At 43.2% G+C, this 23960-nt stretch overlaps 2 protein-coding genes across 2 annotated transcripts; one reads left to right on the top strand and one right to left on the bottom strand.

Moving 5' to 3' along the window:
* Positions 1-724: 724 nt before the first annotated feature.
* Positions 725-23734, top strand: GFM1 (G elongation factor mitochondrial 1). The gene is made up of 18 exons (XM_083847963.1): positions 725-879; positions 1354-1506; positions 2151-2283; positions 2493-2697; positions 3446-3562; positions 4139-4289; positions 8468-8622; positions 9707-9791; positions 10424-10561; positions 11248-11349; positions 12016-12072; positions 12462-12599; positions 13594-13676; positions 19867-20029; positions 20953-21097; positions 21796-21956; positions 22835-22888; positions 23357-23734. Exons 1-18 carry the CDS (start codon positions 820-822, stop codon positions 23486-23488), a joined length of 2232 nt encoding a protein of 743 aa, XP_083704089.1. The 5' UTR covers positions 725-819; the 3' UTR covers positions 23489-23734.
* On the bottom strand, positions 13787-19570 carry LXN (latexin). Its single transcript, XM_083847964.1, has 6 exons — positions 19030-19570; positions 18238-18300; positions 17494-17668; positions 16770-16906; positions 14598-14660; positions 13787-14008 (listed from the first exon to the last, which is right to left on the bottom strand). Exons 1-6 carry the CDS (start codon positions 19492-19494, stop codon positions 13919-13921), a joined length of 993 nt encoding a protein of 330 aa, XP_083704090.1. The 5' UTR covers positions 19495-19570; the 3' UTR covers positions 13787-13918.
* Positions 23735-23960: the final 226 nt, after the last annotated feature.

The following is a 23960-nucleotide window of genomic DNA, read 5'->3' as shown; positions in this document are numbered from 1 at the left end:
TGAGTGTTAGAATGTCATCTCTTCCAGCTGCTACTTTCCAGTTTAGACCATGTGACTAAGTGCACAGTCTGATCACTTCTTAAATTCAGACACGCTTGGTGCAGTGACTACTTCACTGGGGAGCCTGTTCCAGTGTGCGTTTTTTTCATAAAGTATTAAATAAGCTCAGTCCCAAGAAGCCCTTAAAGAGCAGGCCAACTCTCCTGTCCCTCTCAGTCACTGCTGTCTCCCAAGTCCTCAGGCAGAGAGGTGCTGGTTACCACAGTCCCATAAGTGCACACTGAGCCTTTATATGCCATAACCCAGGCCTGTCTACAGCCATGGTTCCCTAGTATAAGTAGCCCTTATTTTCATCTGAGTCAATATCGTTTTTTGGGGGGAAGATGAGTTGTATTCTTTTTAGGGTCTCACATTTACATGTCAAAGCCCCCCAAAAGCAGGAGCCGCCTTGCACCTCCCATTACTCCCCAACGTGCCCGTGCAAGGTGAGGGCAGGGCAGGGTGAGGAGGCTGGAGCAGCTTCAGCATTGGTTTAAAACCGAGAATTCCGGCAAACGTGGGAACGGCGATATTTGAACACCCCCGCTTTCTGCGCTTTTACCCTTGCGCTACCCAAGGAAGCGCTCAGGCCTCCTCCTTGCCGGCGCTCGCCGAGGGCTGCGCGTAGGCGAAATCCCCTCAGGCGGCCCCGGGGCGCCCGATCCCGGGGGCACGCAGCGAGCCCCGGCCCCGCTCCCGGCCCCGCTCCCGGCGGCGCCGGCCCCGCATGCGCCGCGCTCTGGAAGCGTCGCGTTGAGGCGGCGGCGGGCGGCGGCGGCCATGCTCCGGGCGCTGCGGGCCGGGGCGGCGCGGGGCCGCCAGCAGCGGCGGCGCGGGCAGGTAGCGGGGCACGGGCGGGGACCGGCCGCCATTTCGCGAGGGGCCGCGGCGGGGGCCGGGGAGCGCCCTGACAGGGCCCGGCCGCGGGGACGCGCTGAGGGGGAGCGGGCCTGCGCCGGGCCGCACCGTGACCGTGACGGGGCGGGAGGGGGATTGGGGAAAAGAGGCCAAAAGTGGCAATTCTGGGAAAAAAGGGTTGTCTGTATTCGACCTCGAGAAGTCCCTCGTTGGTCTGAAGGCGCCCGACTGGCGGAGGAAAGCTGGAGTGGCTCTATCAAGGGGATAGGGATAAAGGACAACACGGCGGGCCTTGGCCTGGGGGGCTGCCTGGTTCCTGGGGGCTCTGGAGGGCTTCAGGATGCTCGGAAAGGCCCCCTGGGAGCAATTTGCTGCAGAAGAGCAGGCTGACCAGAAGTTTTTTGAGCTGCGTTTGTATCTGCTCTTCCCTAAAGCAGCAGTGATCCTCTCTTCCAGTTTCTCCTGAACGTCTGTAGGCACTGCTCCTCAGGCATCCTTCCCAACGAGAGGATCCGCAATATCGGCATCTCCGCCCACATCGACTCGGGGAAGACAACGTTAACGGAGCGAGTCCTCTTCTACACTGGCAGGATAGCACAAATGCACGAGGTCAGTTTTCGGGGGATGCCAGAGCAGGGTGGCTCTCTGTGGGCTGTGTTGGGTGCCATCGCAGCGGTGCTGGGACTTGTTCATCTGCAGCCTGCTGTGTGGGGTCAGGGAGCTGTGCCTACAGACCCGGTGGGCACGCTGTCCTTGATGCCCCTTTAAAAATAAATGGAGAAGAAGGGAATCAAAGTGATCCCTCATTTGCTGCAGTGTTCTCCCTCTTCCAGAATACTTAAAATCATATTTCAAGACTTCTCCCTATCTCTGGTAAATATACCATGGGAGATACATGTTTCTTTTAATATTGTCAGAGAAGGCTGTGAGAAACTGAGAGAACATAAGGATATAGTTTTTACATTCAGATATATTAATTTATTAAATTAACAGTGAAGCTTAATTTGTGGCAGATTTTTGATAACCTCTTTCAGGGTGATGATCTTCAGGAGAGCAAAACACATTAGCGTAGTAGATGAAGCTGCAAAAAAATCAAGCTTCTTTGCACTTCAGGAATTAGTGATTCTCTCACATCTCCTTTTCATTGCTGCGTGGAGGATGATGCTCACTGTATGAAGGATCACTCCTGCTCCTGTAGAATTCTCAGTAAACTCTTGGAATAATTTTTATTTATTTAATTATTTATTGCTAAGGTGAAAGGTAAGGATGGAGTTGGAGCTGTCATGGATTCAATGGAGCTAGAGCGGCAACGTGGAATCACGATCCAGTCTGCAGCAACGTACACCATGTGGAAGGACACCAACATCAACATCATAGACACGCCAGGTAATGGCAGTTCTGAATGCTTCAGGGTTGCTCTTCCTTCGTATATAAAAAACATGGTGCCATCTTTGTGCTCATTAGTGACTGACCTTGAGATTCGGTATGTCTGGAGACCGATTTCATTGGGTGTTGCTGTTTTCTGCAGCTGTGAGAAAACCATTACTACTTTTTATCATCTATGAATAACTTTTTCTGTTGTTGTTGTTATTTAGGACACGTAGACTTCACAATTGAAGTAGAGAGATCTTTGAGAGTTCTTGACGGAGCTATTCTGGTTCTCTGTGCTGTTGGAGGAGTTCAGTGCCAGACAATAACCGTGAACAGGCAAATGAAACGTTACGGTGTGCCGTTTGTAACGTTCATCAATAAACTGGACAGACAGGGCTCTAGTCCAGCCAGAGCAGTCCAGCAGTTGAGGTATCTATCACTTTAACTTACCTGTGAAGTAATTCTGAACTGTTCACATAGCAGATTAATACTAAAAATATTGAAAACATTCTCTTGTGGAGTCTGTAATCCCGTTTTGGGAGATAATGCATGGCTCGAGGTTAAATCTTACTCTGACCTATAACAACTCTCCCTTTTGTCAAGAAAATGGGAGCAAAACAAATGTTAGCGTCAGCCCAGACTTGTACTGTCTGAGAGTTGGGTTTTTGGTGTTTATTTTGATGCTGGAACTATATTCAGAGCCACTTTAAAAAACAGCCTTTTAATTTTTCCTAGGTACTGGTAGGAAATGTCGTGTAGCTCACAGCAGGGCAATGACACAAGGTTGGGCAGTGTCTGGTTCAAATACCAGAAGTTCCGCGTGCCTCTTACCTGCCACCTTTCTGTGCCTAACTTCATCTGTGCGATACATATGTTAATGTGCAGCAAGGGAGAAGGAACTCCCGTAATCAAGTAATTAATCTGAAAGCAGTTTGTGCTGCCTTTTTTCCCATGGAAGTTGCTCACTGTATCTGTTGGGATATAGAAGTCAGGCAGTTACTCAGGTTAAAATGCAACTAGGCGTTTTTCATCAGTATTGGTAGTTTTTGGCACTGCTAAAAGAACAGAATATGGGGATACGGTGTAGGAATGGGGTGTCGTTCAAAGACTATCTGGAGCACATGTATGGAAGTGACTGTTTTTTCTTCAACTAATCGATGTTTCCTCACTTTTTCAGATCCAAGTTAAAACACAACGCAGCTTTTGTTCAGATTCCAATTGGTTTGGAGGGAAACTTTAAAGGAGTTATAGATCTAATTGAAGAAAGAGCTATATATTTTGATGGTGCATTTGGGTAAGGTTTGGAACTTGCATATTTCTTGTGCTGAAGTCACTCTTTGAATGTGTGATGCTACCTATACTTTTTCTTCAGAGATGAAGAAGTCTGCTGTTTGGAAAGTTAGGGATGCAGCTTGTGCCAGGGCTGAGCTCTCCAGATTACCGCAAAATGATTCTGCAGTCAGGTTTAGTGACTGGTCGCTTCAGCATGAATCTCTGGCTAACTGCGGCGGTGTAAAGGGGTGGTAGCAATACATGCCACCCAGCGAGCTAGGAGACTTGCTTCATAACGGAGCAGATAGTGTAGATTTGGCGTGAGCTTACTGGGATGAAGATAAGATGTGGGTGAGCTTGTTGATCAGGTTGTCCTGCAGCCTTGCAAACTCCTACCGTGAGTGGGAAGAACGCTTTCCTGCTAAACCATCAAAGCATCAAAGATAGCGAGTTAATAATGCAGTTATTTATTTATTTTTAATATCCATGCCAACGGTAAATTTTTCTCGGTCAAGCTGGTCGTCACGATGACTGCTGATTGAAAGGCTGGCCCATGTGGTATTCCTTCAGAGTGGTTGTATTATTTGTGTGTTTTTAGCCAGACTGTTCGGTACGATGAAATTCCAGCTGAATTTAGAGCAGAGGCTGCAGATCGGCGTGGGGAATTGATCGAGTGTGTTGCTAATTCGGATGATCAACTTGGGGAGCTGTTCTTGGAAGAAAAGATCCCTACAGCTGCAGACTTAAAGGTAACTTTATGGTGTTTCTTCTTAATGTCGTGTTCTTTCTGATTTTTTTTCCCTTCTCCCTAAAACATTTCTTGAAGTCTTGAAGAAATTCTCTTTGGCTGAGTTCTGTAGGACGTCACCTCCTGCAGGTGGACTCCCAGTCCAATCCCTACTGAGGGCCCATTCCAAATTTGGCTTTTGATTGGAAAGTCTGAGCTTGTGGGTGTCCCTTTGAGCCATTTGCTTACCTCTAAGGTACATCTGCTTGTTTTTGCCATTCTGTTACCTGCCTGCAGTGCAGCTATTGATGTCTGTGACTTACCTCGTATCCTGTAGTGAATCAGTTGTGAGATGCTGTAAGTCTTCTTTGGGCCTAGGAAATCCTGCCTTGATTTGTATTTGTGTTGATGACATCCATCTGGGGTAAAAGGAGCAGTACACTAGAAAGAAATGGGAATGACTTGACTTGGAGACTCCAGAGGAAAGGAATCTAGGTCAAAAAAAAGATTTTCAAAAGAGAAGAAAAAACTAATTTCTTGAAAGATGCGGAAGGCTTGTACGTGATTTATTTTATGAAATACTTTAAATACCAAATGGCAAACATGCCAACACAGAGAGATGTGCACAGAAGTGAGGAAGAACACTATTCTTCCTACATCAGATGGTCATAGACTGAAATTTGTTTGTTCCCAGGGCAGTTTGGTATCACTGTTTTTTCAAGTGCATGTCCCCGTAACAAAACGTGGTGGGGAGGCCTGCGAAGCCCAGCTGCTGCAGCTCTGCGTTATTTTGCAGGTCCTGCAGCCGTTTGCTCCTGGGTGAGATCTGCTTACACTGTTCAGTGGAGGCTGGAGAGTAGACACAAACGTGTTCTTTGTTTTAGGCTGTTTTGTGTCAGGCTTGGCGACCTGCACGTCCTGTAACGGCTTGTTACGTGGATCGCAGTCCCTTCCCTGAGGACTGCAGATGACTAATGACTGTGGTGTTAGCTTTAGTCAGGACAGGCAGAAAAGCTTGCCTACCCCAGTCAGCCAGAGACAGCCTGTACCACACGTGGGCTCGCTTTTCCTGTGCTGTGAGCGGGGGGTGGCCTGAGGACAGCTACCTTAGGGCACTGCTCAGCAAGTTGGCATGCGCCACGCAGCCCCCGCAATGGGTGTGCAACTCAGGGCAACAACGTGCAGCCGTTGGCACACAGCGAGCTGTTGGGCTTCGTGTCGTGACAGCCGGTAGCATAAGGGAGCCGTACTGAGGGCTGTATTGCAGGCACAATTCCAACGTGGTCGCTTTCTGCCCTTTCAGCTGTGTTATGGCCATGCAGATTGAGTTAATTCACGCTTGGTGCAAGTGTTTGAGTATTTGCCGCTACCTCTTGCTACTCTCAGAAGTCAACTTGAACACTAATCTTCCAGTGGCTGCTATTAACAGTTATTAATCAAAGATTGAATACTGCCACAGGGGACCAGTTCCTTCATGTGATAAATAAATAAAAAATAACTACAAAAGTGCTGTGTGAAGTGCCGGTAGCCGTGGCAGAAGTGTCGCAGGCAGACTGCTTTTCCTAAGAGAGCTGCTGGTGAAGTTCAGGTCAGTTTGTCTTAGAGCAGCGGAGCGTTGCACAGAGCCTCACTGGGGGCCGAAGCCTGCCTGACGTGACACTTCCCACCTCCTTTTGCTTTTCCCCGCTGGGTGCTCAGCGGGCAGCTGCAGGAGCCGAGCCGAGCTGAGACGTGTTAGGAGCAGGAGCTATTTCTGTGAGCGGAGCCCGCCAGGCCAGCTGGGCTCGGGTCAGGTGTGATCAGAGTGTTACTTTAAACAGAGCTGTGACATTGAAGTCCTCTTCTGAGCATTTGTCTCCTTGGCAGGGCCTGCTTGCCTTTGTGCAGTAGTCCTTTTTTCCTGGTAAGATTCGCACTGCTTGCTTTCCTGGAAGTTGCCCACTGTATCCGTTAGGATATGGAGGGCTGGCAGCTGCTCAGAGCTGGTGGGCGCTGCAGGTCCCCCAGGGGTAATTAATTTGAATCTTCATGGCCGCTAAACTTTGATCATTTTTAACTTTGTAACAGGCCTTGGGTTTGAGTTTAAAAAAACAAAACACAACCCACGCGCCTTGTTTTTGGCTGTCTGGGTGATTTACTGGTGGTGAGGAGTAGGCAGGAATCTGAATATCCCCACCTGGCTCGAGGTGTAAAAGCAAAGGGCCTTTTTTCAGAAGTACCAAAAAAATGTAGCTCTTATTGATATAACCATACATTTAGCCATTCTGGTAATCAAATATTATTTTATGTTCATGTTTCAAAGCAGCCCGTCTCTCTTAGGTAAAGATAGAAATAGAATAGCAATTCTGGAGACCTGCAGGGACCAGCCCTCCACCTAGAGGAGGGAACGGTACAGCTGTGAGTACACCAGCACCGTGAGAGGTGGCAGACTTTGAGCACCGAGCTATTTTTGATAGCTCCTGCTGGGATGAAAATCTGTTGCAAAAATGAATTTGTCTATTCAGCATGCATCTGCTTCCCACTTCTGAAAGCCAATTAATTACAGCTATAATGGCTGTAGCATTGCAGGCGCAGGTTAATTCGTACTAATACGTCCCCGAAGATGGATTTTCTTTCAGTGGCCAGCAGCCAAGTCTCTGCTGAAAAGAATCTTTTCGTAGGAATGATGCTAAGTGTTGCTCCTGGATGGCACAGTCCTCGCACGCGGTGGTTGCTGCAGATCAGCTGGCTCGACATCACCCGGTTTGCTGCCGTCCGTAACGCTGCGCTCAGGGGGCTGACGTGCCCCAGCTGCTCAGTGGGGCACGGGGTGACAATAATCTCTGTAAGGAAGTAAAAGGGCGCCTCCCCCGCCCCAAAGATAATTGTTGGTGAGGGTAAATTGCAGTCACGTTGCTCTATTTGAAAACACGTGGCCAAATAGAAACGCTGGGCATCAGCTCAGGGGTGTTTGCAGCGTTGCAGTGTGTAAGAGCAGACGTGGGCCAAAGGAGCAGAAGTGCTGATGTAGGAACTTTTTCCTTGTATCACTTTTGTGAAATCATTAAATGAACAAATCGAAGGAAACACTTACCTCATTCTCAAAATGATTTTAAGGAAGGATATTATGTTTGCTCTGTCAAAGGTTTTTGTTTTTTTCCGTTGTCACTTTTGGCTCAGACAGCCCACGCTGCGCTCTCCCTTGATAAAGATAGTTGAGCCTTCTCTCTTCAGGTTCTCTAAATAACTCCAGGTTAGGTGATGTGATATATCTTAGTCTGTTGAGGAGAATCCATTTATCTCAGTTTATCAAAGCAAGCAGGAGCTGCTTTCGGTTGGAGCGAGGCCGCCGTGTCCGCGGGGAGGTGGCATCCTCTAGTGGCAGGGAGAGGTGAGGCCGAGGAAGCAGTCCTGGCTTCAGTAACTGACTGGGGTTAGTTCCTTCCTGCCCACCTTTCCAAACCTTTACAGACAGCAGCGATAAAAGCCGTTCTGGAAGCTGTTGGTGCTCCGTTAAGCATCGCATGACATTGCAAAGCGTGGGTGGAAGGCACTGAGTAAGCAGGAGGCTGGTGTGCCATTAGGTTTTTTCTCAGCCCCCTAGGAGATCCTGGAAGGATTCCCGAGGCAGCCACACAACTTCAGCAACTGCAGATGGATGTGAATAGGTTCTTCTGCTGTGGTGTTAAAAAACTTCTCATCAAAAAACGGTGATTCCTTGGGCATGACACTTATCCAAATATCTCTGTACTACCGAAATTTCTCTTTCAGCAGAATTTTCCATATTTTAGAGAAGCTGAAGCGTCTCATCTTGCTTTCACAAATATCCGTGTATTGTTTCCCAATGAAGTTAAATATGGGGAATGAGAGGCCTTAGACAGACTTGAAGAATCCTGACTTTATCAATGCAGAATCAAGGACCTTTTTCTGAATATTTTGGGGTTACCATTGTATTTCTTAAGCATTATCAATTCTAAGTTGAATTTAGGTTGTTGGAGGGCGTGGGGGGGAATTCTCTCGCTTCAGTAGGATACCAGTGAGCAAGGTGTCGTGGGGGCTTTTGTGGGGGGGCTCCAGCAGGCTGTGGGAGTGGCTGCTTTACTGCAGGAGTAAAGATAGCCAGCGTGGATGGAGGGGATGTCTGGAATGCTTCACGTTGGTGCTGCATCAGACTCCTGAAGCTGTTGCAGAAGGCCAGTAATGCACTGATAATTTTTCCAGCTTGCAATCAGAAGAGCAACACTGAAACAGTCCTTTACCCCCGTACTTGTGGGAAGTGCTTTGAAGAACAAAGGAGTACAGCCACTGCTGGATGCTGTCTTGGAATACCTCCCAAATCCTTCAGAAGTTGAGAACTACGCTATTCTTAACCAGGGGTAAGTACGTTCGTTAACCTTCGGTGAGGTCTTAGAATAAGGTTTGAAAGCAGCGCAATATATAGTGGGGAACTTCAGTAACAAAATACACGGCCATTTACCATTTGCATTAATTAATGCAATTATAATTCTGCGCCACATTCCAAAAGTAGGAGAGCTCACCTGTCATTGCAGGGTTGCTGTTTATACTTGTACTTCTAATGCGCACTAACTATTTTTCAAACGTAACATTTATATGCTGAGACAGCTCTTATAAATTAATGATAACCCTTGAAATCATGCCTACATTAGAGGAGAGAGCACATCTGAAATACGTTAACTGATGTTTTATTCATTTGGACGTGGCTGTTGAAGTAGATGTGCCATCACAATTAAGAAATATGAAACCCGACATCAGAGGCAGCAAGCAGCCCTTCACATTCCAGTCGTGGCTTAGGGGTGGTCACCAGGCCTTCTTAATGCATTCGAGTTGTTCAGGCTCAATGAGAGCTAAATAGAAATGATGCTAATAAATACAGTTTATGGCTTTCTCCCAGCGGTCACCTGAATTTTTGAGTCCTCGCTGCTGCTGGGCCATTCCCTACATGTTAACGTCTGCCTGCTGGGACGGGCTGAAATGCCTAATGTGGCTTGTGGGCACTGGCAGAGGAGTTCTGCAGCATCCCTTCCCTGTGCTTCTGCTTCCACATTGCAGTCTTACTACAAAGCTGCGTTGCAAAGCCTCGAAGATTGGCATGTTCAGCTGCTTTTAGGTCAGCCGCTGGCTGACCATTTCCTGTTATATGCCTTCTTCTGTACCTGCCGGTACAGACAAGTTAACCTGTGACATGCAAGCTGCAATTCAGTGTATGTAACGTGCTCTTGTTTTGTGTTTTGGTGGATAATCCCCTTGCTGGCACTTACTGAAACCTTCCTGTTTTGCAAATGCAAGAACAGAACAACCCAGCATCTTCTAAGCCTCAGCTATAAAGCTGTGAAACCGAGGGCCCTTGGGACTTTCCAAGACTGGACTTGTGTTTAGAGGAGACTGCTGTGTTTTCTTCTTAACATAAACTCCATTTCCATTCCTGTTTTTTTTTTTAAGGGATTCTGAGGACAAAGCCAAGTTCCTACTGAACTCTGCTCGAGACAATTCCCAGCCTTTTATAGGCCTCGCTTTTAAACTAGAGGTAAGCTGTTTAATGTTTTTCTCCAATGCAGCAAAAACAGTAGAGAACAGTAGAAAACACGAACCTGGTTTCCAACCATAATATCCACAAATGTATCAGACACTGCCAGATTTGGAAGTCTTAAAATGGATTGTGGGCCTCAAATACTTCACAATTCTCTTATTTTTCTTAGTTAAAACCTGAAAGTGTTTTTTGTTGGGGTAAGTTTGGCTTATTTCAATACTTTCAGAGAAAAATCCAGTTTTTGTTTAAGCTGAAAATAATGGAACATGAGAGAGACAAAAAGGAAAAAATACAGTTTTAACCAAATGGGTTGCTTGCTGCCCAGATAGTAGCAGTTCAGATTTTCATGTGGAAAGTGGCTGACCAAATTGTTAGCTAATGTGTGCCTCTGTTGGGAAGGCTCAGCACTGCTAAAATTGGTGAAGTAAAGAAAATAGCCAATAAATGTCAAGCTCCTTTTCAGAGCCAAGTGAAAGCTGAGACTATGCTAAACAAAATTTCATTTTTGTATCTAGTGTGTAAATTCAAAACAGAATCGTTTGGTCAGTCAGTGCAGATCATACTTCACATAGTAGTTGTCTTGACTCCCAGAAGGATTATGTTTGATTTTTAATGAATTTTGATTTCAGGCTGGCCGTTTCGGGCAGTTAACTTACCTTCGAGTTTATCAGGGGATGCTGAAGAAGTCTGATTATATTTATAACACTAGGACTGGGAAGAGAGTGCGTGTCCAAAGACTTGTCCGAATGCATTCAGACAACATGGAGGTGAGTGAGGGGCAGTCCAGGCACACGGGCCACCTTTTGAGATGCTCTTACTAAACACGCTTCTCACTTTTCAGGTATCTCTGAATGATGTGGTATGTCAAATTTCTGCTTTTGATGTTAATTCGTATTTGCCTGTAGCATTTAATAGACGTCTACAAGAAACTGAATGATCTTCAGTGTATTATTCCCACTGAAGTGGAATAATCTTTGCCCGGGAAGCATTATAAGATGGCTTTGAGATGACAGCTAAAGAAAACTAGCTGTGGTATTATTCCCATGTTCCATGCTTGTGGGAAAAGGGAAATAGGATTGGCAAAACACAGAGCAGTTTTCTTTCATGTGATTATTGAACACTATTCTTAAACTGAAAATTGATTCTCAAACTGCTGCAAATGCAACCCATTCCTGTTTAAAATTCCTTAACTCTATTCCTTAACTTAAGCTGGATCACGACTGCCTGTAAAAATGTTTTGTTGCTTGCTTTGCATCCTTACATTAAGTTAGCATCCAAGCTGAGATACACTTTTTGGGCATTCGCTTTGAAGAAATGGATAGGGGAAAAAAAAGGAGCTTAACATTAGGCTTTTAAATATGGTGTTTATATCTCTGCTTAAAACCAAATGTAGTTTGTAATACACTAATATCTTTTTCAGTGTCCTCTAAACAGTAAATGTTTCTTTCCTAAGGATGTAAACGAAGTTTATGCAGGAGACATATGTGCGTTGTTTGGAATTGATTGTGCTAGTGGGGATACGTTCACTGATAAAACGAGCACTGACATCTCCATGGTGAGTATGCCCCCTCATCTGTACGCCTCATCACGTACAGTAATTTACTAGGATTTTGTTGTAAATTTTTTAAATCATTTATCCTGTTTAAATATTTTTGATGTATTCACAACTGCAAATATTTTTTGTGATTGTTATACCTCAGGAAGGCTGTATATGTAGAAGTATGGTACACTCAAGAGATGCACATTTGTTTACTACACTTGACATCAAATCCACTATTGCAGTGTTGTCAAACTGTTCAGGGCTGTTGGAAGCATTACTGCATCATTTGCTGTCCGTGGGTAACTGGATACTACTGAGCTATGTATTTGTATACAGATGTAAAGATATCATTTTTATTTATACATACATTTACAAAAATTGATGGAAAGCAGAGTCAGAAGTAGTGTGAATCCATACAGAGACCAGCTTGCCTCTAGGTAAGTATTGGAAATGCTGTGGTTGGCAGCATGGCATTTATTAAGCCATAGCCTTGTAGCAATCCTGAGGAGAATTACATAATTTTGTTGTACTTACACAATGATATTAGATTCAGGTTGCTAAGTAAAGCAGTCATCTGTTTGTGATGAGTTCAGAGTTCTTGTGATCAACATTTTCTGTAGAAGTTGTGTCACTAGGTGTAGCAAAACCTGACTGAATGATCTCTTCCTTCATGACTTGCAGGAATCAATTCACATCCCTGATCCTGTCATTTCGGTAGCTATGAAGCCTTCCAACAAGGTAGGAACCTGTGAATCAACCCTCTTCTGACCGAGTTGCCTTCTTTCTGCCGCTTTTATTACTTTGTGCTGGTTAGCAGTCAAATACAAAATCGTATAGACTAAGGTGAGCATTGTTGTGAAATATTCTTTTGAAAGTACTTAAGAACATATCCACGTTACCTGAATGATGTGTTACTTAACCATAAAGAACATGTGTGTCTTTGAGCTAGGTAAACATGGACTTCAAATAACTGGAGAAATAAACGCAGCTCTAAATGCCTGGCTGTTTCAGAAAATAATCTCGTGAGATTAGAAGTGCTAAGCAGTCGACAAGAAAATTTCTGGTTTCTTTGTGTGACTTCTGGATGTTCAGTTAATGTTTGCTTTGCATGTGTAATTGTTTTTTAGAATGACCTCGATAAATTTTCAAAAGGTCTGAGCCGCTTTTCAAGGGAAGATCCCACCTTTAGAATCCATTTTGATGATGAGAGCAAAGAGACCATTGTTTCTGGAATGGGAGAACTGCACTTGGAAATCTATGCCCAGGTAATTTGGAAAGCAGAATCCATGGACTCTGCTTTTGACTATTTTGCCAACCAACAATTCTTCCTTTCTGGTGGAGACATTGCATCGCTATACAAAAATTCATCTGCAGATAGGATAATCGATGCCAGTCTTTAGGCGTGATTTTGGCATTGAGTACTTTAGGTCTCTTCAAATTTGCAGGATTCTTTGCAGGTGCACAACTAAACTTACTTTAGTGTAAATCATGGTTCTCATGTTACAGCTATTTTGAGGTTTTCCTAGCAAAAAGTACCACGGCATTAATGTGACCACTAATAGCTGCTTAGGGAAATGCTTAACTTCTTAGTCCACTTCTGAAGACTCTTTCTCTCTAGTGGATCTATTTTGAAGGCTTATAATCTATTTAAATGAAGCTTCTGTCTAGAATATTTTTACTTTTTTTTTTGGTTCAAAGACATTAAAATGTTGTATTAAGCACTATACTTTGCTTTAGCAGCCTTTGCTTATAATGAATTTTACTGTTAATTATTTCCTACAAGAAAAGAGAAATATTCTGTTTCCACCTTTAAAAAAAGGTATCATTCCATAATGAGAGATGATGCAGGCAGGAGGGAATAGTTACTTGCAGTGATTTATTTGTTTCTTTCAAGTTGATACCTATTCTGGATTTTAGTCTAGATACAGCAGATGTATCTGAAATGTTGAAAGACTGAAGAAAAGATGGCTTTTGTTTTGGAAGACGTAAACTTGAATAAAATAATCACATGGTTGCTTTTCCCTGTGTAAAGCAATAGCCCCTAAACATGAATGACTGCAAAACGACAGTACATAATTTTTAACACTGTTTTCTTGAAGGAAAGTAAAAGACAAAAACAGAAACTTCCCAAATCAGTCCACTCCCAAACTGAAAAACTGGTTAACCCTGATCAAGTTTCTCATTTCAAAAAGTTTTGTAATAAAATTATTGCTGTGGTGTAGGTACAACTCTATTTCATTCTTTTTTTTTTTCCTGCAGCGAATGGACAGAGAATATGGTTGCCCTTGCACCATGGGAAAGCCAAAAGTTGCCTTTAGAGAGAACATATCTGCACCTGTGCCGTAAGTATTCTTTTTAGCAACAACGGAGTTTTTTTGTTTGTTTTGACACAGAATTTGACTACAAAGTAGAGAAAGTGCCAGACTGAAGCACAACATAGAAGGGGAAAATGTTTGTTTGAACAAAGGCTCTTTCTTCATAGCTTTATTGTGTGTCCACCCCACCGACTTACATATCCCCCTCTTGAAATGCTTATGGTAGCATCTGAGCTTCTTCCATTGCTGTATCAGATGCTGCAGTCGTCCTATACGTGTTGTGGCTGACGGCTGTTCTGTGTTACTTCTGTGCCATGCTGCGGATGCCAAAGAACTGTCATTTGCCAGGGAATAATCTCCTGTGGGTAGAAAGTAAAAATGCAGGAAGTGAGAAGGTGTTTTCTTTGAACAATATCGAACTGGAACTGACTGCTCTAACAGCCATACCTGGGCTGGCTTTAACTAGGTTGATCCTGTACCAGTAATGCTGCAGAATAAGCAGCACAACACACAGTCCTGTCGAATTGTTCAAGTGTTTTAAGTTCTCCTGCAGGAGCACTGTTCACAGCTCCAGCCAGAATGCAGTTAAGCAGTCCAGGATGCTGGCAGCTTCTTCTTCCCTTTATCCCTGGCCAATAGTATTTCCCAAGAGGAGGGAGCTGTGAATGACCACTGTATTGAACCTCTGCCATTTGCAAGAAACAGCAGGAAATCGGTTGAAAATTAGTCTCCTGACACAAATTGGAGACCTGTTCTCCCCTGCCTGCATAGGGACAGATGCAGGTAATGCTGAGACAGATGGGTGATCGTTGCCCTAACCTCCCCCGTTTCACCAGCTGACCTCCAGGCACCAAATCTGTGAACGCCCCACCATCTGCATGTCCAAGTTGGACATTACACAGCTGGCAGTCTCCAAAACAGAAAAGCTTTTTAGAAATAAGACTTTACCTGGGACACATTTTCATGAAGTAGAATCTTGTAGTCAAATTCAAGATACTCATCACTTCTTTTCTGGAAAGATAAGATGAAAAGGGCTGAACTTAAGACTTCCCCCTTCCTTAAAAGTAGTGAAACAGTTCGCTTTGGTTATAGTAAAAAGTCTCTGATACATTTCAGATGAAACTGGCCGCTCATGTTAATGAATAAAGCAGATGTAGCTTAGTCATTACAGTAAAACAATAATGTTTTGTTTGTGAACTCTAAAAATCACTTTTGAGACTGTAGATAACATTTAAAACCACGCTAATTCCCCCTTTAAAGAAGCTAGACACATCATAACTTTAGGAACTTACTTGGAAAGGGAATATCTGATTCTATAAGGTGTCAGTTTAGCTTGAAAATTCATGAATAAAATTGTCAACAGAGTAAGATTTACAAGACACTCCAAATGCTTTATAATGCATAGGAAGTTATCAGTGAATAACAGAATACCTACTGACCTTTGGAACATGCTCTTTACATAATTACTCATCAGGCAGAAGGAACAACATTACTAGAGAAAGATTATAGCTGGCTTAATAGCCTTTTGTCTTCCTTATCCTTAAATTCACCTGGTTTGTTAAAGAGGGTTTTAAAATCTTGCACGTGTGTAGCCCTGCACCATCTGTGAACTACTTTAAGATAGCCATCAGAAGGAGCAAAGTGTTAACAAATCCTGCTCCCAAAATGAGTTTCTGCCTTGCCTTCATACCCAAAACTTCATGAGAATTCACTGGCTGTGCTGGGTGGACAAATACTTGGGCTCTGAAAGTCTTTCTTTACGGAAGAAAACCCAGTATATTGAAAATCTAAACAGGAGGTCCGCTTTCTCAGATCTAGCTTACATACTACATTTAAAGTTGACCATCACTGTAGGAATTATTCTTAACTCACAGTATATTTTCGCCTGTTTGAATAGAGTAGAACTGAAAGAATCTACAGAATTCTATTAAATTAAACATTTTTGCTCTGATAGTAACTTTTCTGAAAACAGGTTGCCTTTCCAGGTAGAAAGCCTTCAAGGCCTGTTGATGATGGCAGCTGTTGACTCAGTTTGAATAGCTGCATTAAGATTTGACAGTTGTATTTATTTCTGAGCTTAGGGTAGATTTCTGAGCTTAGCTGCTCGGGATTAACACAGTACTTGTCATCACTCAAAAAATAGTGAAATATAAAACATTTAATCCTGAGGTATTCCGTTCCCTCGCCGTCTTGTGATGTGTTTTCCTGAATGCAGTTTCCGTATCATAAACTTAATTGATGCTTATCATGATGATTTAAGTCTAGGAGCAATGCTCCAATTGACTGAACTTTAAACATCAGGTAGAAAGCTCACCCTGAGGTAAGTGTTATAGAAATTGTTAAATGGGTCGTTTAACTCTTTAAAAAAAAAAAAAAAAGCTTTCCTGCAATACGAATGTCTCATCTAAAAATTAATTTATTCCACTCCCCCCAAGTAAAAAGCAGCATTACTAAGGATAAGTTTGGGGAAAAAAAGTTGTGTGGAATTAAATCAGTATTTTCTTTCTTGATTAGCATTTGAACTAGCAAATGAATGGAGACTGGAATAGTATAAACAAAAAGCAACGTAGATTGTATTTTATTGAAGTTGAGATGCAGCCCATTGCTGTTTGGCTAGATCTTGGGTACTGCAGAGATGTCATGCAGTATTATGGTGACTGATTGCTAGATCTTGATGTAAATCAAGATTATTCCAATGCCTGCTGTGCAGGTGCAAGATTACTGGCAGATCAGCCTGCACTATAGATGAAAGGCAGGAGTAATGTAAAACTGTAAGCAAAGGGATGACCCCTAAGTGGAAAGGAAATTTTTATTTTAACTAAATAAGCATAGAATACTGCTCTCGCAAGAAGACTGCTTCTAGAAACAAAATTCAGGAAGAGAAGAAGTAGTCTAAATAAACAGGCAGTCCATCGATGAAAGCATTCATGACTTGGTAGAGGAAAGGGGCAGGTGGAACAAAAAGCTTAAACACTGGCTTCAAAATGAACCAGACCAAGCAGCTGAGACACAGCTGAGGTTTCTTGCTTAAGAACTTTGCCTCAGCTGTAGTTCGGTACATGCCACAATTGTTTAGCTCCTGAATATTAAATTTCTTTCAGGGCACTGATGGTAACTTACCACTTGCTTCACGTGTTTTATTTGGGCAAGTTGGTACTTAGTATTTTCAGTTGAGTTCTGCCATATCACGTAGCCAGAGGCAGCCCAGGCTAGCGCTCTGATGGGCTCCATTTCTGGGGGCACATTGCCGTAACTGTCTGGGAAACAAAGCAAAAAATACACATCAAGCAAGATTCATGGAGTCGCAGTCATTAATGGGATGATACAGCTTAGTAGATAGGGTCTGGTGCTAAAACTCGGGGGACCTGGCTGATGTTTCTTGATGTTACAGTCCTATATGATCTTGGAATAGCTGCTATACCACCCCTGTGCCCCACTTCTTCCTCTTAACACACATTCTGTAAGGTCTTCAAGGCAGGGGTTGCTCTAAAGTAAGCGCAGACCAGAGCAGTGCAGTTTGGCACCTGGTGTGCTACCAGGAACAGATAAAGAAGAGGTTAAGAGGTAACACGGTTTTCAAGGAGCAGTCACGTGCAAATCATGTATCAGCTCTGCAGTTCAGAGCTGATGAATGAACTTGGCGATGTTGTAATTGACACACCATGCGGAATAAGGAGGAAGCGTGTATTCAGAGAAGGGCTAACGGCCCGATCCCCCTTGGTCCCAGCTCCTATGGTACGGGCTCCCACGTGGATCATGGACCACCACCACGTTAGCTCAGGTTTGCTTCTGGCCATGGAACACGTTCTCTCGCTTCTTTCTCACCCAGGTCCCTTCTTTGTACCTGGTACGTTCTCTGCCACAAGCTCGTTTTTCAGGCTCTTGATTCGATTGTAGAATAGGTTATCTGCTTCATCTGTGTTCTTAAGTTCTCCTTCAATTGTAAATTGCACATCTGGAGCAGCGTTTTTGTTGCCCAGATGATAAAGAACCTCAGCAGTGCAGTTAACAGTACTGTCCTGTTACAGAGTTAATTAAGGTATTAATATTTGATTAAATGCATGTATAATATTAGTAATTTGCATTTTAAAATGTATTTTTTTATTTTCTTAGAGTATGGCCCACAGAGATTTGTGATTATTTAAGACAAGATTACATTCATAGCATTTCCGTGGATATACTTTAAAGGCACTTTTCCTTCTGTAGAGTTCTGTAAGGCAATGGTTGTGCAGAATGTCACTCGTGTTACTCGGGTGGAGTCACGGGTTCTCATAACTTCAATTTGAAATTGAATGACATTGTAATGCCCTTGTCATTTCCCTCAATTTGATGTCACAGCAGTAAGCATCAGATGCTCAGGGCTTGTATGGTGTAGGAAGTGGTGATTCCCTTTTGGTAAAATTCAGCCTTTTTTTCCCCCTCCCTCTGATTTGCAATGTAGAAAAATCTGAAACACAATCCCCAGGTATTATGGTGTGTCCACTGGCCTTGGCTAAGATCAGCAGCCTGGAGTTTTGGCTGTTCAATACACATCAGTAGTGCCAACTTCTGCCCGCAGAATGTGTTAACGAAGTAAATCTGAACTCACTTTCTCAAAGATGTCTTCTAACACAAACTCCAGATGGTATTTATGCCCGACGTCATCAATATCCTAAATAAGGAGAACATTAAGAACATTTATTTTGTAAAATGCTGAATTTCTTTGCATTCTGGAAAAGTTTCTAGTTATTATGAAACAGACCGCAGCAGCGTCACTCTGTAATATGCATACAGAGCTGAGCTATTCTTTTATTTTTTTCCAGCCGTTGTCAAAATTTCTCATTCAACATGCACCTGGTGCAGAACCCGATTAGTACCGCCTCTTCCCTTTCTAGTCTTGCACACTGGTATCCCGGTATGATTCTGTCCTGTAACGTGTACTGCTTGGTTAAACTCTGAGACAAGAATCTTACTTGGGCTCCTTACACCGCATACATTTTGCATTTTGTTAGGAATTGCATTAAGTCTTTTTACAGGACCGGCTATCTACAGTTAAGCAAGCGTGTTAGCTTTGCTAGAGCACGGGTTATAGCAGGCTTAGGGGCAAACCAACAACTCTGTGGTGAATTTTGTCTCCCTGACAGCAGCAAAAAGAGCATCCTCCTCCAAGTGAGCGTGCTTCGGAGGTTCTGTAGGTAGGGCTTCCTTGATGGAACACCGTCTGCCCGGAGAAGGGCCCAGTCACTGCAGCAGCATTGTCAAAGCGGGCAAGGACACAGCTTCTATTTCGTACATCGCCCCCGGGCGGCGTCGCCTCGGGGGTGCCCGCAGCTGAGGGAGGCGCCGCCCGCCCCGCCCCGCCCCGCCCCGCGCCCCCTCAGGCCCCGCGGCCGGGCCTCACCTGGCGGCGGGCGCGGCTCAGGGCCCTCAGCGCCGGGCCGCGCCCGGGGCTCCCGCGGCGCCACGCGATGAAGGCCGCGGCCAGCGCCGCCGCCCGGCCGGGGAGGCAGTGGGAGGGCGGCAGCTCCGCCGCGGGGCTCGGTCCCTGCGACATGGAGGGGCGAGGAGGGCGGCCCGGCACGGCAGGGCTGTCCCCGCCGGCAGCAGGAAGCGGCGGTGTGGGGAGGAGCGGTCCCGGAGCCGCCCTCCTCCTCCTCCTCCTCCTCCTCCTCCTCCTCCTCCTCCTCACCACCACCATAGCCCCTCCTAACATCCTGAAACCACACAGCCAGGGTTGAATATCGCAAAAAAAAACTAAATCCCTCTCAAATCCCTCTAGTTTCCTTAAAAAAAAAACCAAAAGTATACCACAGTTTGGTGTTTTTTTTTTTCCCCTAATCACTCTTGCCCAGTGTGCTCCTAACATCAAAGTACTTTGTGGGAGGAGACCGTGGGTACGCGTGGAAATAAGAGCTTGTGATTCAGGCAGGCAAGGAGCCCGAAGGTAATCCGGCTTTATTAGCGTTGCTTGCCATATACAGAAGTGTTTTGAGTTGTTAAATCAGCACAGGCTCGTAGGTTCCAGCTTGCAAGATGAAGAAATGCGTTGTTCCTCCTTTGAGCACTTGAATATTCTCAGCTGTTTCAGCCACACAACATTCAGCCTTTCTGATTAAGTGTAGCTAAACGGAGTGGAGCAAAATGCACAACAGTAACTTCTTCCTTATAAAACCATGGTTAGAGCGTAACTTCTGTAATGAATAACATAGTGTTCTGTGGGGTTTTTGCTTGGTTTTAGGTTTGAATATACACACAAGAAACAGACTGGTGGAGCGGGCCAGTACGGCAAAGTTATAGGAGTCCTTGAGCCCCTGGATCCTGAAGACTACACAAAATTAGAATTTGAAGACAGAACTATTGGCACAAATGTTCCAAAACAATTTGTGCCCGCTGTTGAAAAGGTACAAAGCGATTTGTGTATGTCTGTGATATAAGAAATACTGATTCTTGGTTTTTTTTTTTTTTTTCCCAATATTCTGTTAACGTTTACTATGACTGTCTTGCCCCAGGCAAGGAGACTTTTCCCATTATTTCAGTGGAAGCAGAATCAAATTTCTATGCTTTTGCTTAATATCTTACATTCCTAACTTTTCCACTTAATTTAGAAGCTGCTGTTTGTTTTCTTTGGTAGCGTGTGCTTGCTCTATTTCCATAGCAGTGCCTTAGTACGAAAGGTAGGCTTTCGTTTCTGACAGTAAAACGAGCCTCCTTCTGATAAATCTGCTTTTTAATTTCCATGTTCTGCTTCTGATTGTGGCCGTATAATTATTATCCTTGGTTCTGAAACATGCAACTTTTTTGTGATTTCTCTGAAACCAAATACATAGATAACTGTAGTTAAGTTAACTTAATGTATGAGTTACCAACTATTCCTTTTTTTTCCTCCACTTCTGTGGGTTGCTTCTGTTCGTGTAACCGTATAATTTATCGTATACAACTTTAATACTCTTCTCTCGATCTTGTCATGATCTTTGAAATCCTCAATCAAACTAAAAGAACTCTTTCATTATTCCATGATGCGACACTTCAAGATTTTTCCCAAGTCCTGGAAAAAAAAACCACGCAGTCTCAAAAGAATCTTGTTTTTCAATCCAATAGTTGAAGTAGTCATTTTCCACGTAAAGCATTCTTTCAGTCTTTGATCATACAGCCCCTTAACAAAACAACGTCCTGAGTACTTTCCTTTTCCTTGTCTTCTATCTTATTACATGATTTCTGTTGTTAAGGTGACCCAGTTTAGTGTCTTTTATAGGCCGTTGTTAATAGCAATCTTTGTAAAGCTTAATCTCAGTCTAAAAACTAACTTTAAGATGTTACTTGACAGGGATTTCGGGACGCATGTGAAAAAGGTTTAACGTCAGGGCACAAGATATCTGGAGTCCGATTTGTCTTAGAAGATGGTGCACATCACATGGTGGACTCCAACGAGTTCTCTTTCATCAGAGCAGGAGAAGGAGCCCTAAAGCAAGGTATAAAACTAGTAGTCTGAATGTGTAGTCCTACTGGCTTCTTTATTGTTGGAACAAATTTTAACGACATCATTTCTTTAGGTTGGTTTGTTGCCTGGTGTATCCATACGTATATTCAAAGTCTGGCTCGTTGCGTAGAGCAGAATATGCGCAAGAATTCATAGAAATTTTGAGGAAGGCAAAGTAATCTTATAGTTGTATGAAGAAAGTCCTTTTTCCTAGGTTAGATTAAAAAAACACCAAAAGCTTCATATTTATTAGGGTAAAAAAATGAAAACATTCTATCAAACTACGTGCCTGACAGCATTACCATCTCTGGAATAAAAGGTAGCGGGGCTGGAATTCCAGGTAGTCAATATTGTTCCCCCCCCCCCAATAAGAAACATTCAGCATTAACCATTAAACAGTTCTTTGCTATCCATAGGGGTATTCTGAATGACACCAGGCTTGTTCTGTAGTTTACATAGCTGCCTGTGAATTTAGTTGGAAGTTAATTTATGCAGTCTTGCAAAGCACAGCTTAATGTTCCCGCTAACTTTTGTTGTCCTGGATCCAATAGGAAGCATGTCTTAGTTGTCACTTCTGGCCTTACCACAGGAGTGGCTTTGGGTGGCTTCTTGCAAGACCAAATTCAGAATCATTTAATGGGTACGATTTAGATAGGATTAAGAGTGTATTTCATGTTCTTTTTACTCCAGCTATGGAAAATGCCACTGTGCGTATACTTGAACCCATTATGGCCGTGGAGGTGATGGCACCCACTGAGTTCCAGGGAGCAGTGATAGCTGGAATTAATCGCCGGCATGGAGTGATCACAGGGCAAGACGGCTTGGAGGGTTACTTTACTCTCTATGCTGAGGTATGTGCTGGTAGCTGCTTCCTGACCCTTTCTTCTCCACTGTTTTCTTTTGACTCTGTTACTGGTTTTCTTACTGGCTAGAATTTTAAACGTTTTAGTCAAGTTATTCAGCGGATAAGCTTATAATGAATTTTCCATTTGTAGAAGCATATTGTGCAGTGTTAGTAAACCTATTGTAAACCTGTCCTGCTACAGAGAAGTGTATTTATTAACCTAAAATCATGTAGTGTCAGAGAAAGGAACAGAACGTGATTTTTGTCAAGACTGGCTGGCTGTGCTGCCTTGGAGTGAAACAAATCTGTGCAGCAATAGTGATGCACAGAGTTAAGGGGGATCTTTTTGGCAGCTGTCTTCCTTCAGCTGATAACTGCATTAACTGTAGTAATCGCAGATAAGCGCAAAGGATTTTTCTTCACACCTTTCATGTCCCTTATAAAATATATTCGTTCTCATGTTAGATCATGTGAAATGTACATCTAACAGTGGTGGTAGGGTAAATCCTCTCAGCAAAGCTTTAAGTAATGACAAACGATACTGTGCATCACTCCTGCTTCGTAAATTGTATTTAGAGCTGCAGCCTTCGATACTTCAAGTGTCGTGATCTCTTGCTAGGTGATGCAGGTTACTGAATTTGGCACACTCCAGTATCTGGTACGTTCAAACTGAGATTATGGGGATTTTCTGCTGAAAATACATTGTGAATATACATTAGTTGAAATATGAGGTATTTACAAAAGCAGATAATAAAATCAGTATTGTTTACAAAGACTGACAGGTTTTACTGTCTCTTCATATCATAATTGAGATTAGTTGGATGATAACCAAAAGTAGATGGAAAAATATTTTGTTCCTACAAGAATAATATGCTTGGATTTTAGGTGCCACTGAATGATATGTTTGGATATGCCACTGAGCTGCGGTCTTGCACAGAGGTAAGTACTCTAAGGATTTTTCACTAGAAGATTCTTACTTCTGTGAACCAAGTGTGCTAATTTGCATCAGCGTTGACCTAATACATGCAGCAGGAAAAGTGATAAAAATGGAAACAAATAAAGAATAGGAAAATATCATTAGAGCTATTACTGTTACTTTAACAGTTTTTTAATTAACGTAGCTATCACTAGCTGTATAATTATCAGACAAAAAATCCTTGCATACTTCGGGGAGGGAAGACATTCAGAGTTGTAAATAATACAAAGCAACAATATCAAAGAAACAATGTTCAGATACTGTTCGTTTATTTTCGTATCTTACATCTACATGCCTCAGTATACAGTGCTTGTATACTTCGTTGTAAGTTTTTGCTGCATGTTATTTCACAGATTTGGGTGAGGCCTACAGCTAAATAAGGTTACTCGTTTAGCATCCTAACTTTGACTATTTTCTTTCCAACTCTTCAGGGAAAGGGTGAATATACAATGGAATACAGTAAATATCAACCGTGTTTTCCCAGTACTCAAGAAGAAATAATCAACAAATACCTCGAAGCAACAGGACGACTTCCTGCAAAAAAGGGCAAAGCAAAGAGCTGACTTTTTTTTTCCTCTTGAGTACATTGAACGGTTTTTCACAATCTTCTCAAAAAGCTCAGTTGCCCAAGCCATACGAGCAGTCAATCCTGGCTGGGTAAGTGCAGGCTTCAGTGGGACATGGACTTGTAATTTAACGTAATATCCTTCCTTTGTGGTATGCTCAGAAGTCTCACCAGGAGATTACAGCTGAATTGTTCAGATGTAAATGCTGCTCATTAACAAAATACAGAAATATTATAACATTGATAATAATTTGTCTTGAAATTTGTCTCAATCCATTAAAATAATTTTATTTTTTTACTTGATAAATCATTGTTTTGTAAGTAGGCTAGTTACTACTTCTCTGTCTTTGAAAGTTTAAAAATTTTATGTTAGCGGGCTAAATACTAACTCTGGATAGGCACGGAGGATGAATTGTCATCCAATACCGAGTATTTTTCATGTCAGTGCTCCAAGCACAGATCCTTTGCTC

The sequence above is a fragment of the Anser anser genome (genome assembly GCF_964211835.1).
Source record: "Anser anser genome assembly, chromosome: 9".
NCBI classification, from domain to species: domain Eukaryota; kingdom Metazoa; phylum Chordata; class Aves; order Anseriformes; family Anatidae; genus Anser; species Anser anser.
The sequence above is the reverse complement of the archived record's forward strand: the minus strand, read 5'-3'. Positions and strand labels throughout refer to the sequence as shown.